The sequence below is a fragment of the Phaenicophaeus curvirostris genome, chromosome 2, assembly GCF_032191515.1.
Source record: "Phaenicophaeus curvirostris isolate KB17595 chromosome 2, BPBGC_Pcur_1.0, whole genome shotgun sequence".
In the NCBI taxonomy this organism is placed as follows: Eukaryota; Metazoa; Chordata; class Aves; order Cuculiformes; family Cuculidae; genus Phaenicophaeus; species Phaenicophaeus curvirostris.
In genome coordinates, this window is record NC_091393.1 from 93,850,109 (window position 1) to 93,865,310 (window position 15,202).

The following is a 15,202-nucleotide window of genomic DNA, read 5'->3' on the forward strand; positions in this document are numbered from 1 at the left end:
GGGCCTCTCATGAAGATGGTTAATGGTAGTATTTTAGGTCATAACTCTCCAGCAATCAAAGATGTTCACAAGCAGTATAATTTGACCTGCAATTCAAGAAGGATTCTTTAAAAAACCCTTGCTTTGCAGTATTTCCTCGGTCTAGAAACTGCCTTTCTGCCTATGATTCTCATGTCACTTGCATCTACAGCTGTGCATAGCTGGTTGGAAGCAGAGCTGAAACGCATGTGAGTCTCTGCAACATAAACTGTATGTGTATTTGTGGGTACTGACATTGTAATGAATTGGACTTTCAGGTGCTATGATGGCAAGGTAAGGCAGTCTACACTGAGCATTCCCCTCTGCCTCTCCTTTCCCAGCTTCAAACAATCTGTAAACATGGCAAATCTTTTACTAAATTTTATATTCTTCTCATTGAAGAAATATTGTTATGACAGGCTTTTCCATCCTATTTTAGCTGTATAAATAGCATCAGATTCTTGTTTTCCAGGCAAACTGTCATGCCTATCACTCTGGGAGATGCAGAGGGTAGGATTTTTGTAAACTGATGTTGAAACTTGAGCTATTGATCTCCTATGAGAGATGTCTCCTTAATCCTATTTGTGCCCAAGGCATCAGCTGAGGATTGTCGGTCCTTTTGTGTACTGAAAATGTGTGACTGAATGAAGGACAAGATATTTAATGTATCAAGAAGGTATATTGCTTTGGGTTTTGTTTTCTTTTTGATACCTGTAAATACGGTGATGTTTCCTTACTCAGTAATACAAGTAATATAGAGTTGCTTTCTGGCATTGCAGTGGCCATTACTGAATATTTCAGAATAAGTGGTAGTTTCCCTCTCTTTATTTCATCCTCCCAAAGGGGCGTCTACGGCATACGGTGTGCTGCCTATTTTGGCCCTATTCTTGCCTTTCACAGAGGATTTGTTGAAGCTCAGAAGAATGGTATTTAATAACTCTTCCAGATTTTTTCTTGCTAAACTTGTCTATGACGACTAATTGTCATCCAAATAGATGTTCAAGTTCTCTTTTAATTTCAGCTCACAGCTTCATCAGTTATGCATGGCACCATCTGCAGAATGTCTAAAAGGACAGTATCTTTCCTTTGTGAGTCTTGCCAGAAACAGGAAGGTTTTTTCCCTGTTGGTCTTTTACCTTAGAACTATGAAAAATGTTGTCTTTCATCAGTCCCTCTTTGTCTCTGCGAGATGTCTCCTTGGATGACTCAGGTTCCCCAGGGACTTTCTCAGCTTTAGCTGAAGAGGTGGGCATAGCAAATCCTTTTGCCAGTTCTGGAGTCATCTAACTAGTAACTGAAAACATAGGCTGAATAAAAATTCCTTCCCTCTCAGTTAATTAGAGTTCTTTGGGAAATCCTTCTAATGCCAGAAAGCTAACAGTTCATGAGGACCAGACTCTACTGAGCCAGCTGGAAAATGAGAATAGGGAAGACTGGAATTTATAATTTTTAGGCAGGAAAAAAATATAAAGGGAAATGACTCCCATTTGCTTTAGCAATATGCATTGTCAATAAAGGGAGAAAGCTCCTTCAGGCACCATAAAACACAAACCCCAGTTTTCCTTCATAAAATTCTTTACAAATCTTACACAGTGAAAATTGGATAAGCAGAATTGTTTCTCAGTGGTTTGAAATGCCAGACTTTTGCTTTTATTTTGAATTAGAATGAGCCTAAAGACAAATATACTCTGGGGCTAAATTGCAGCCTTCCACGTACAAAAAAGCAACTCTGCAGGTTACTGATCAAAAGAAGGAAAAATTCATATTTTTGAAAGAAGGTTTCTGCCTGCTTACAGGAGTTAAGGGGGTCAAACTTGACTCAAAGGGTGCAAATCCTGCCCATGGGCAAAGTGGTGCTGTGGTCCTGGTGAGTAAAGGACTTGAGAGGATGTTTTTTACTTTCACCTACAGAGAAGGCAGAGGCTTGGCTTTGTCGGATCCTGACTGTCAGAGATTGAAAGCCCACTGGGATATTTTGCTGTGGCTAAGGAGAGGCTGGTCTAGCCCAGCACTGCTGTGTCTCTATGCGTGAATGTATGTACACAGTGCTGTTCTTGCAGCTCCTTCACTTTGTTCTACTAATGCCTAATTGGAAGCTGAGCAATTACCTTAAGAAGCCTTGTCAGAGTTTCTTTTTAGAAACTGGTGCTTTTAATATTAACATACGCAAGGTGAGTCTAGCTGTCAGTTCCCAAGGCTGTGTATGTAATAGGAAAGCAGCAGACAGTTGCAGTCTAATAAAGCCCCTTGATGCCCTCATCTGCCAGATAATAACTTCAATTGACAGTTAATGTTCTCAGCTACATAAACAAGTTTTCATACTATTTATGTTTCAGAGAAAGGTTACTCTTGATAGTAGAGTCTTTAACCTTAGATCTTAAGAACCTTTTTTAAAATTGTAATTTGAGACAGATAGGATGCTTTAGTTTTTATACTGCCTACAGAATCATGTAAATTAAACCACTCTAAATATACCTGTTTGAAGAGTTAACTTTGCTCTTTCCATTTTCAGAATGGTGGTGAACTCCAAGGCAGGAACTTGCCTTGTCAGCATACAATCTCAGGCACCCCAGCTATGTTGCTGCCCGTATCTTCATATACCCAGGATCTTTGCAATGAGCTGTCCCTGTGTGCTGTTGCGCTTTCAGCAGCTGTTCACATGCAGTTGCATCCAGCACCCATGGCTCAGAGGCCTGGCCCTTGGGGCACAGCCATAAGTGATGGTATTTATGATGCTGCTGCTGCTTCTGCCCATACCTGTTGCCCTCAACCGTGGGGCTTGGTTGCTTAGGAACCCGTAAGTGAGATGACAGTGGGACCTATCTCTCAGCTTTCAGCAAATGAAGGGTGTTAATTTGTAGGAGTTCATATTGTGGTTGACTTGCTGTGTGGTCTATTAAATCAAGTGTGTTTAGCTAGTGCGGTCTCTGAAAGATTTCATTTAGCTGAGTATTCCAGCTGTCCTGTAAGTACAGCACAGCAAGCATCAGCTGTGAGCTTTCAGAGCAGGACAGAGCTTAATATTGAGTGTGACATTTGGAAGAGTGTCTAGGGGGATGTGCTATGCCTGCTTATTGTGTTTCAAAAGCACTTTACCGTTTGCCATGCTTTTTATTTTTCTGGAGTTTCAAATTCCTAAGCAAGTTAGACAGAAAGGGAAGGGTTTATCCTTCCCTTGAGAAACTGCTTACATCTTATTGTACACAAATTAAAGCCCCCACAACTTTTTACACTGCAAATGTGCAGCAGGTAGAAGAAGGAAGCAGTATTCAGTACTGGGCCATACCCAGTGCTATTCCTCTCTCACTGCCTCCCTTTTCTACTCCATACCCCTAATTCCTCCAGGCTATTCCTTCTCTTCTTGCTGACTTTTGCTCACCCTCCCACACTCATATCCTCCAGGTCTCCTGACAGAGCAGCACAGCTCCCAGCAGGCTTCTCAGCAATCACACACGGCGACATGTGCCTCTCCCGTGGGCTGGTGGGTGAAGAACATAGCTAGTTGTCATGTGTAAAGCAGATTCTCACAGATACTATGTGAGCTATAGTCTACTGCCTATTATGGCACGAGAAGGCTGGTTTGTGTATTGTCAAGGAGACAGTAAAGTAGCAAGACTTATTATATTGTTATTTTCACTTTCCGTTCACAATTTAAATACCCACAAGGATCAAATTTTCTCCAGTTACAGCAGTCTTCTTGAATAATAAGGTCATTGACAACTCCACTTTGGCTTTACTTTAATTCCTGGAAGGTTTTCCGAACATCAGTGCAAGAAGAAAACAGCTGTTTTCTGCTAAGCAGAGATGTGTGCAGAGAAATTGTAGACTCTACCATAATTCTTCAGTACTGTACAAGAAAGGCTTTAGGATCTGACATTTACTCAGTGTGATAGGTGTTTGTACAGCATGTAGCAGGATGATACTTGTTCTGTTGATGCTTGGTTTTTTGGTGCTATTCCAATTTAAATTGTTAGTAATGGAAATCATACAATGCAAATATATTCCAGTTCATGTAAAGGGATGTAATCAGCAGTTCACACATGGGTTTTTAACTGTTGTGATCAATGGGAATTTTATTAATGCCGGTAAGGGCAAAAGGATTTGGTCCCATAATGACTAGGTTTGCAGTGCCTGAGCACTCTGGTATGTGATTATTGGCAAGCTAAGGTGCTGTGTGAGACTGGGGTGTAATAAGCTCCTGCTCAATTCTCCTTAAATTTCTTCTTTCTTCCCAGAGCAGAATGGAGTTGCATTACCATGATGATATTCACGCTCCCACTGGAAATCAGTCAGGTGGAAAGAAAATAAATATCATTTTCTCTACATTAGCTGTCTTAGATGCTCGATGCATGATTAGAAGGTGCATGGGCATGTAGGGAGTTCTGCTGTGATAGGGGACGTGTTCTCACTCCCTATGTAGATGCATTCCTTAAATGCTGTGGCCTGGCACAGATTGGCTGTCAGTTGGGAGCTCTGATAAAGCCCAAGTAGTATTGCCTCTGCTTGAGCTCTCCTGTGCCATACAAACATGTCTGATGGAGAGGCAAGAAGGGATGTTCTAGGAGTAGTGAGAGGGCTGTTGCAACCCTCAGGCATGGAATCTCTGTTCACTTGTCATGTCACTTAATGGGAACCACAAAATTAGGCACCCTTTCTTGTTTGTGGATGATTGCTTTCACCCTAGGAGCATCCTGGCAGGTTGATGGGAAAAGAGAAACAGTATCATCTATGAGAACTGAATGGCCCTTTTAAAATGAATACTGTCAACCAAAACAACTGGTAGCTTTTGTCCTTCTTGTATGACTCATCATTGCCCATGAGTGTCCAGAATGTGTTGACTTGTTTAACAAGTCACAGTGGGGAAAAGACTATTATGGGTAGAAAGAGAGGGCATGCTGAGGTGCAGGTGTCGGTGTCGAGGGCGGGTGGGGTGTCCAGCTCAAGAAGTGGCTGGTTTTGTGGCCAACAGAGGAGAACTTTCTGTGTTCCTTTCTGAGGAAAAGTTTGGGAGCACCAATTAACTGCAGCGTGCCGAGAGGCAGTATTTGTGGTCTCTTGCAGGACTTGAGTTTGGCATAAAATCATGGTGTTGCCTCTGGCACAACAGTATGTTAAGCTCTGAGATGCAACTCCATAGCTCGTGTTTGCCTCCCCAGCTAGAACATGTCTCCTGCTTCTGCTCTTCAGCTACTCTAAAAAATAAAATAAAATAAAATAAAATAAAATAAAATAAAATAAAATAAAATAAAATAAAATAAAATAAAATAAAATAAAATAAAATAAAATAAAATAAAATAAAATAAAATAAAATTAAATAAAATTAAATTAAATTTTAAAAAGCTGTATTCAGGGAGAGGGGTAAAAGCATTGATGACTTTTGGTATAGTGTCACCCAAGGAAAGAGTTTTTCTCTCATCTAGCTCTCTTGTTTCCTTTGTTTTTCCTTTCCATGGCTGTATTGCTCAGTTCTCTGGTAATCTTTGTTAAGGGATGTTTGTTCAGACAAGCTGATCCCAATGGTCTCTTCAGGACTTCACAGCCAGCAGGATGGCTGTAGGAGGAAGCAGACATGCATTTTCTCAGTACACCATCTCAGAGCTGAGTACCTAAATAATCTGTCACTCTGAGATGCTTTGGATAACAGTCCAATCATTGACTTTACAATGTAGGGATGTGCTGTAGCATCATCTATCCAACATTTGCTTGAACTTCAGTCACTACTGTGAACATAAAGTCCCCAGATTTAATTTAATTCTCTTCAAAAATATTATTAGCTTTTCTCAGTCTCATAGTTTTCTTGGTCCTTGTCTAGGGTGGCCCAATAGAGCCACCCAGAGAAATTCAGCCCTTGCTCCAAGTTATGCACAGTATGGGATCAGTCAAAGCGCTGGAAGGTGTCAAGGACATGAACTATTTAGAGATGGGGATTGCTGGCCTTGTTGGACATGGCTGCTCCAGTAGTGGGTGACACCTGGAAGCACCACAGCAGCTCTGGGGTGGCATGGGTCTGGCATTTTTGTGGGTTTGACTGTAACTCCATCTGTACCAGGGATGAGTCATTCCTAAGCCCCAGAGCAAATGATTCATGCCCAAAACCAAGTGATGTAATTTTCCTTTTCACAGAACTTTTGATGACAAAACACTGTAGTTTAGCTCTTCCATACTCAGATCTGCGATATAAATCTCCCAGAACCTTATAACACGAGTGGCCTTTGTGGACTGGGCAGGAAGGGAACCACGTGTCCTACAGACAGGGTTCCTGGCTGGCAGTCAGGCAGTATGAGAGAGGTCCGGAGGCTTGGACAAATGCATCTACAAATGTTGTAAATGGAGAGTTAGTAGCTGCTGGCCTTCAGCTAAGCCCCTGCAAGGGACAGAGACAGAGATCACAGCAACACCAGCTCTAGTGAAGCACATGATTTGGGGAGGATTTCTTTCCCCAGAAAGCCATCAGTGTAGGAGCTCTGCTGTTTGAGGGGTGTTCTATTTAACATTCTGACTGTTTGTGCTTGAACGGAATTATACGGAGACTCAAACCACTACATGAGCTGCTTTTGTAGAAGTGCAAAAAATAATATTGCACAGTTGTTGCATCACTGAATGTGGCCCAGGTCCAAAGCAGGATTTCGTTGTGTGCTTCAGGCGGTAGGGTTATGTGCTTGTGCCAGATGGAGACTTTAAATTTTCATCAGCAGGTTTATAAACACAAAGAATATCCTTTTATCAGCCCCTGGGTCTTTTACTAATAAGCTGCAAATGCTGAACTTCAATTAGTGTGGAGTGGGGGCACAGATGAAATAATCTACTTTCTTACTGATGATTATCCATCATGTGAGGATGAAATCAAGACATGAGTAATGACCAGTTCCAGTTTTTTGGGGCTTTATTTTTGGTTCTTTGTTGTTGTTTTTTTTATTCTTCCCTTTTAGCATACACTTGGTAGTATAAATGAGTGAAAATGGCTAAAAATAATTTGGACCAGATTCTCTGGTGATGAAATTTTGAGTAAATAGAGCGTGAGTTTTCATACCTGCTTATCTTTGCATTGACTCCTGTAGGTGCTGGGTTAGCCCAGCAGCTGTGTTGTTAAGTTTGCCTTGGGAAGGATAAAGGGTTTACAAAACTGCATTTTTCTTGGCCAGAGAGGTCTCAGCTTTGACGCAATGCCCCCAGCTTTCTTGAGTGGGGGTGAGGGCACGTGCACAGAGAGGGAAAGGGATTGATTAGTTTAGTGCTGCCTTTCCCTTTAGCAGCGCGTTTGCTGGTTGACATGTCATGCTTGTGTGCTGTAGGTGAGCCCCAGCTGAGAAGCTCTTTCTAGACCCTGCAGGCATTCAGCTACTGGTCTTGTTCCCCTGTAGTTTATAAATCATCAGATTTGTGCATTAGAACAGCCGTATCGGCTCTTTAGGGGGTGTTGAGGAAGGACCTCTGCCTGAGCTGATCTCCTTTAGGGAGGAAAAGGGTTGAGCATGTTCGCAAAAATCAGTCTTGGTACATAGTATAAGAAAGTACCGGGGTGTGGTTAGGAAAGCTCAGGAACTGTGCAGCTTCATAGGATCTAGACTGTGTCTGGGAATTCTGCATCTAACTTTCCATGTCTTCCTTTAAGAACGCTTTTCCGGAAAAATAATCCAGTAAGAGGATAAGGCCTAATGTTGAAAGAGAGAGATACCTGGATACCTGGATTTCCATACGTAAATGAAAGAGAACTATTCTCCTAATAATATAATTGAGTACTTTCTGACTAATTAAATCCCAAAGTACAGCCCTAAAATACTAACCAGCCATTTCTTTGGTAGGTTGTATGGATGGAGCTTCAACAGAGGATGTCTTCCTTTATAGGTCGTGCTGGCTTCTAATCACAGGAGAAGGGCAGAACAGCATTGCAAAGGTCTCCCCTGACACCATGAAACAAACAGAATTTTGGTTGTCCTGGGTCTTATAGGACTGAGATTTGTAGCTGGAGGCAGCTGCTGCTCTTTCACAAAAATGTCTGAGCTGTGCTTAAGAAGTAGCAAGAGGAGAGCCTGGCACAGGGCTGTGTAATTGCCACGGGAGTCTGAGCGCAGCTGGGTTGGATTATCAGAGAGGCATGAGGCTTCAGTCCTGACTTAACCAAGGCTGAGGGATTATCCAGGCAAAGTGGACCTCTTCTCTTTGATTAGCTCAGATTTGCTTCTCTGATGGCAATGTTAAGAGAAGGCTACTAAGCTTTAGTTTGTACTGCATTGGAAATGACACATTGCAAGAGGAGAAAAAGCTCTATTTAAAATTGCAGAATTGGAGATGGAGTGAAACTGAAAAGAAAGATCAAAGATAGAAAGTAGGGGGAGGAGGAAAGAGGCAATCTACAGTATGGCTGCACAGACATCTTAATTTCATTTTAATGAGTCTCTGACCACTCAGGAAGGGGCTGATAGCTCTCTGTGTACTGGGAGGGAAAGAGCAGCCTTCTGCCACCACGCTGAGATTTCCTTTGAACCTGATCTCTTACCGAAATGAAGGACGGCATTCTGATTCATATTTTACAGAACTGGAAAAGACCAAGCTATTTTCTGACTCTATGCGTCCTGCTTATGTAACTTGCAGATGACGGCTGTGCAACCTCTGGCTGAGCCCTGGAAGGTTTTCTTGTCGGTGACTCAGGTGCTTGGCAAACAGGCTGGTGCTGCAGACTCAGAGATGAGATTGCAGTTAGAGGCACTCCCTGGGTACCAGAGCCCAATTCAAGGTCTTTTTATGGAGGTTCTTCATGCCAGAAGCTGTGTGTGGCTTGCTGACCGTCCTGGTCACGTCATTGCCAAGAGTCTCTGTGCTGATGCTGTATTAATTAGGTGCAAGCACAAAGTATCCCCTTAACTTCCCCCTTGATTGTATTGAGAAAAAGAGAACCATAGCTCTGACTGTTATCCAGACACGTGGGTCAGCAGGGGAGGAGGAGAAAAGCTAGGTAAGAATAAGTCCTTGGACTTTACATACAAGTTATCCATAAAAATCCCTGCAGGATGTGGGAGTAGTGTTTAGAGCAGCTGGGCCACAATAGTGGGACTTCATGGGGAAGCACACGGTTCCCATTTGCAGTCCCTATTCCTGAACTCCATGCAGTCACCATAACGGTTCTGGTGTCTCTAGACCTGGCTGAAAGCTGGAGGGCAGAGTGCACGTTGTACTGTAGGAGTAAAACTGAAACAATGAAAAACGAAGAATTAGACCTGGGGACAAAGGGAGAAAAAGGAACCAGAAGCAAAACTGCTTCAGCTGCAATCTAGACTTTCCTGTGGATTGGGCATTGTCTCCAGCCAGCAGATCCCGGTTTCCACCTCTTTGGCAGTATGACTGAGAGGAGCTAGGAAGTGCATACTACCAAGTAGGTTCAATCACTCCAGTAGGGTGAGGCTGGGACACCTATGAGATCCTGAAATACAGCCCATCGTGTATGAATTTATGCAACGAGCCCCTGTGGCAGTCCGGGCAAGTCTAAATCGGTACTTAGCTCACTCCTGCACAGAGCCTGTTTGCCAGACTGCAGTGAGGGGGAACAAAAAGAGATTTTGCCACAGGGATGACCTGGTAACTAATGAGTTTCATTGATCTTGTGCTTGCAGGAGAGAATAATCTACACTCTGCAGTTCCTGTGAGCTTTTCTGCTGGAGGCTCTGAGAAAGCAAACGTGAGATGTTATCCAAAAGGAGGGCTGTCTGCATCCGCTGAACCTAATGGTGCTGCTTTCTCATGGACGTATGAACATGATAGTGTGGAAGATACCAGGGTCAGGAATTCTCTTGATGGCTTCTACAAAATGTATTGTGAAAAACAACCAGACAGAATGGATCCCACCTACGAGGCTGCATCACGATGTCTGTCACAGAAGATTTCAGAGCTAGCAAACCAGGATGGAACAAAATACGTGTCGCGTTGCCTGCAAATGGCCCAGGTGGTCTTAAACAGAGACGGGTGTAAGATATTCCCAAACCACCCCACTACTGCTTGTTTTTCAAAGCCAGCTGAGGGAGAAGATGTCTTGAAAGCCAGAAATAGAATACCCGGACTCTCGGATGACATCCTGCAATTCCTCTTGAAACAAACACAGACAGAACATAGCTTTGATATGCCACAGGAGAAGTGAGAAGCATGCTGGTTTGTTTCTGTCATTGGAGCTCAGCTTTCTTGGAAAGGCACTGTTCTGCTTAGCGCCACCTTCAATACCCTGTAATCCATGAGTGAGTTCATCTGGAGCAGATTTTGCCAGCTTGGTCTTTGCAGGGCAGCACTGCATAAGGAGCACCCGTGGTCCTCCTGTAACTGCTTGGGATGTATCAGCTAATCAGGATGAGTGATTCAGTGTCAATTGCTGGGACAGCAAACACATGATTTCTGCAAACCAGGCTTTTAAGTTGACCTACATCCTTACACGAGTTGGACAGTGGCTAAGCCCAAATTCAGCCCCAGCACAGGCATGGATATCCAAGGGCTGTTGACTGTAAAGACTGATTGAACCAGCTTGGCAAGGTATGCCCAGACCTAGGGAGGGAACTTGAGATTCTGTTCTGTACCTGACTTGATACTGTAACCTCTGTGCCTCCATGAGGTTGCATGATAGCTCTGTGTGTTTGCCCACAGATGTATGATCCCTCAGATTATGATTGCAATGCAGATGAGCTTTTTCATGCACAAGTGTGCGTGCGTGAGAGAGAGGAAATACAGGTACTGAGCAGGTTATTTTTGTAAAAGGGGGGATAAGAAAAAAAGAGAGAAATCCTTTATCACCTCACTGGTGTTTCTAACACTTCAAATGCACCAGCTGAGCAGACTGTTTTGTTGGGGTTTTTTTCTATCTGTATGAGGTGGGTTAAGAGCAACATGAAATAGATTAATGAGTAAGGGCTCTGTAGAGGTGTCCGTAGGGAAGCTGCAGAGTTGGTGCTAGCTGCCCTGGTAAGCTGCCTGCTGTAAAATGCAGAGTATCTGGGAAATGCAGAGCTCACACGCTGGCGTGCCCAAGGCTGTTTGCTATGTTGATTCTGTAGGGACAATGCTGTTTTCTCCAGCTTTCTCCAGCTCTTTCCCTATGCATTAGCCCCTGCTGATTTCTGCTACCATGGAGTCTGAGCACAGAGCTTTTACAGAGAGGAAGTGGATGCTCATTGCTTGTGCTCACTCTTTTATCTTTGCTGGTGCTGCACAAGACCTTGTAGTTACTTTCCTGGTGTGTTGATGGATGAGGGAAAATATTGTGTGAGATGTCTGAACTACAGAGATGGTTGCTTTGCAGTAGAGATCACCTGGCATTGGTTGGCTAGAGCAAAGCCTCTTCTAACAAGCTCTGCTGCTCTCAACATCCAGAACTTTCTTTGCTCTGGTTTTAGTTGGCAAGGTCACCACTGGCTGCAGGGAGAATTGGCCCGATGCACTGGCTGACCAGGTTGAGTTGTGGTGTCTATGGTTTGCCCTATGACATGAACAGATGACCTGAAGGTCTAATTCCCAGCAGCTGGTTTTGGTCACTGCCACTGGAGGAACTGAAAATGCTCTGGGTCTGATACATCACTATGAATTTGGCAGGCCTAATTCTCCTGACCTTTGTGCTTGTGGAAACTGGGAGGGAATCCCAAGGAAAACAGTTGCATGAGGGATGCGGGACTGGGCTCCCTCTGTCAAAACGTTGGTGGGAAGGGTTGCGTGAGGCTGCAATTTAGGCCCCTCTGCTCAGCATGTGGAAGACCTTTGAAATGTTCACCCAGGAGCAAGCAGAGCTTCTGATCCCTCTCTGGACAGCTGGTCAATCATTAAAGCTCTGCTTTACTGACAGTTGTTATTCTTACGGAAGTCCTATTCTTGAAGGATGCATCAGGCACTAGGGTGGGAGAAGATAATTTGGTGGTAGTCCTTGCCAGGGCTGGGAGGCTTGCTGCTTCAATGTAGATTTTGCATTGTTTCACAGCTTGCTTGGGGGGGGCTTGCAAGTCAAAGAAACTTTGTGGAAAAATCTGAGTTTTGTCATCTTCAAACCATTATTGTTAGATTTTCATTAAAATTTAGAACAAACCTGGTTATTTTCTGATGGATTTTCATATTTTAGGTGCTTACAGGAACAGATTTCTAATTATAACAAAACGAGCTAAATGTTTAGGGGAGGAAGTCTGACAATCTTGCACCCTTAGTAAGTCTGCAGATGACACTAAGCTGGGAGATAGTATGGATCTGCTGGAGGGTAGGGAGGCTCCAAAGGGATCTGAACAGGCTGGACCACTGGGCTCAGACCTATAGCATGAGGTTCAACAAGGGCAAATGCCAGGTCCTGCACTTGGGGCACAACAACCCTAAGCAGTGCTACAGACTAGGAGAAGACTGTCTAGAAAGCTGCCTGGAGGAGAGGGACCTGTGGGTGTTGGTTGACAGCCGACTGAACATGAGCCAGCAGGGTGCCCAGGTGGCCAAGAAGGCCAATGGCATCTGGCGGAGCTTGAGGCCATTCCCTCTTGTCCTGTCCCATGTCACTTGGGAGAAGAGGCCAGCACCCTCCTCTCTACAACCTCCTTTCAGGTAGTTGTAGAGAGCAATGAGGTCTCCCCTCAGCCTCCTCTTCTCCAGGCTAAACAACCCCAGCTCTCTCAGCCGCTCCTCATAAGGCCTGTTCTCCAGCCCCTTCACCAGCTTTGTTGCTCTTCTCTGGACACGCTCCAGAGCCTCAACATTCTTCTTGTGGTGAGGGGCCTAGAACGGAACACAGTATTTGAGGAGCGGTCTCACCCATGCTGAGTCCAGAGGGAGAATAACCTCCCTGGACCTGCTGGTCATGCTGTTTCTGATAGAAGCCAAGAGATGGATTTGATGGGTGTACTGTTGGGTGGCTAAGGAATTTTTTGGATGGTTGTATTCAGAGAGTAGTGGTGAATGGCTTCATGTCCAGATGGAGATCCATGACAAGTGGTGTCGCTCAGGGATCCATATTGGGACCAAGGCTGTTTAATGTCTTCATCATTGATATTGACAGCGTGATTGAGTGCACCCTCAGCAAGTTTGCAGATGACACCAAGCTGAGTGGTGCAGTTGCCACACTGGAAGGACGGGATGTCATCCAGAAGAATCTGGACAAGCTGGAGAAGTGGGCCTGTGAGAACCTCTTGAGGTTCAACAGGGCCAAGTGCAAGGTCCTACACCTGGATTGGTGCAATGCGCGATTTCAATACAGGATGGGGGATGATGTGATTGAGAGCTGCCCTGTGGAGAAGGACTTGGTCGTGTTGATTGATGAGAAGCTTGACTTGAGCACTCACAGCCCAGAAGGCCAACCTTATCCTGGGCTGCATCAGAGGAAGCATGACCAGCAGGTTGAGGGAGGTGATTCTGCCCCTTTATCCGGCTCTTGTGAGACCCCACCTGAACTATGTGTGCAGTTCTGGAATCCTCAGTATAAGAAGGCTATGAAACTGTTGGAATGGATGCAGAGGAGGGCTACAAACACGATCAGAGGGCTGGAGCACTTCTGCTATGAGGATGGGCTGAGAGAGTTGGTGTTGTTCAGCCTGGGGAAGAGAAGGCTCCAGGGAGACCTTACAGTATCCTTCCAGTAGCTGGAGGCGGTCTACGGGAAAGTTGGGGGTGGGCTTTTTACAAGGGCATGGAGTGACAGGACAAGGGGGAATGGCTTTAAATTGGAGGGGGGAAGATTTAGATTAAACATTAGGAAGAAATTCTTCAGAATGCAGGCGGTGAGGCACTGGCACAGGCTGCCCAGGGAAGCTGTGGATGCCCCATCCCTGTAGGTGCTCAAGTCCAGGTTAGATGGTCTTTGAGCAACCTGATCCAGTGGAAGGTGTCCCTGCCCATGGCAGGGGGGTGGAACTGGATGGACTTTAAGGTCCCTTCCAAAATCAACCATTCTATGATTCTGTGGTTCTAAGTTGGATTTTTTTCCCCCTTTATTTTTCCACGTTCCTTGCTTTTTGTGTGTGTGTTGCTTTTATGACTTTTCTCAGCCTAATAGAGGGGAATCTACCTGTGTTCTGGATCCAGTAAACTGCTCTTTCACAGACTGCTTTACCCCCTTCTAGCAATGGAGTCTTCAGGAAGATGGAAGTGTTTTTCAAGGAGCATTCATCTTAGAATGTGTAGGGCTGCCAGGGTGTCAAACCAGCCCTCAGCATTGCAGAGTGGGACAGTTGTGTAACGATGCACATCCAACCACCGCAAACACAGCCACAGGTGCTTTGTCTTCTGCTGCCAGTTGTAGAGCCACAAACCTGGCCAGAGCTGCTTCTCCACACAAAGAAGTGTCTAGCCATTGATGGGAAAGAGGAGGTGGATGGACCCAGAAAGAGTGAGAGCATGGCGGGGGAAGAAGGATTTGGCGGGGGAAGAAGGATTTGGCGGGGGAAGAAGGATTTGGCAGGGGAAAAACTGCAGCCAGGGTAAGGAGGCAGCCCCTCCCCTGGGCACCAAGGCTGTCCCACTTGGCAGAGTGCTCCCAGGTTCCTTCCCCTGCCAGTTTAAACAGAGCTTGACAGCACTTCTGTCCTGTTTCCCTTTCCACCATCACCTCTCCACCAACCTCCAGTTCCTTTCTGTCTTTCATAGTGGTGCTAATGAGATCCCTGGAGGAGTTTCCCTGTTAAAACGAAACAGATCTCTGTGAGCTCGAAGAGCCTCATGTCACTCAGCAATGTAGCAATGAACCCACACACAACCACTTAAGCTCTTGTCTCTTGGAGGACTCTGGTTCAGTGGCTTCTTTACTGCTTTACCCTCTCTGCCAGGAAGATCTGTGCCTCTGTGCATGTTTTCCACACACTGGTTTGTCCACTGAAGAAGTACTTTGATGTGGCAAAGTTTCTCGCTGACCAGGGAAGCCAGTTATTCTGCAATGTGGACAAGAAACACGGAGGGTAAGAGGAAAGGATGTACAGAAGGTGACATCATATGGGTGAAGAAGAAAGAAGAGAGGGGCAGATGGGATCCCAAAGGTCAACACTGAAGTTCCCAGCTAATGCAGTTGCTCCAGTACAGCCATGTTGCTTGCACCAGTTTTAGCATTTGATCTTCAGCATTTGTTTTGAAGATAGCTCTTGCTCCTCTGGCAGCCCAGCTGCTGAGTGCTCTCTTCTGTCCCCCTTCCACACCGGCCAGGTCACAGCACAGAAGTTTGTGTTTCATGCACGTCAGATTCCCTGCTGCAGTTTCA

At 45.0% G+C, this 15,202-nt stretch overlaps 1 protein-coding gene across 7 annotated transcripts in view; it reads left to right on the top strand.

Moving 5' to 3' along the window:
* SHLD1 (shieldin complex subunit 1) overlaps positions 1-12,061 on the top strand; it is a 51,712-nt gene extending 39,651 nt beyond the window's left edge. For all 7 annotated transcript variants that reach the window (XM_069852950.1, XM_069852953.1, XM_069852952.1 and 4 more), the window contains one exon: positions 9,627-12,061. In XM_069852950.1, coding sequence (XP_069709051.1) covers positions 9,627-10,147 — 521 coding nt within the window. In that variant the 3' untranslated portion in view covers positions 10,148-12,061. The remainder of the gene's footprint in view (positions 1-9,626) is intronic.
* Positions 12,062-15,202: the final 3,141 nt, after the last annotated feature.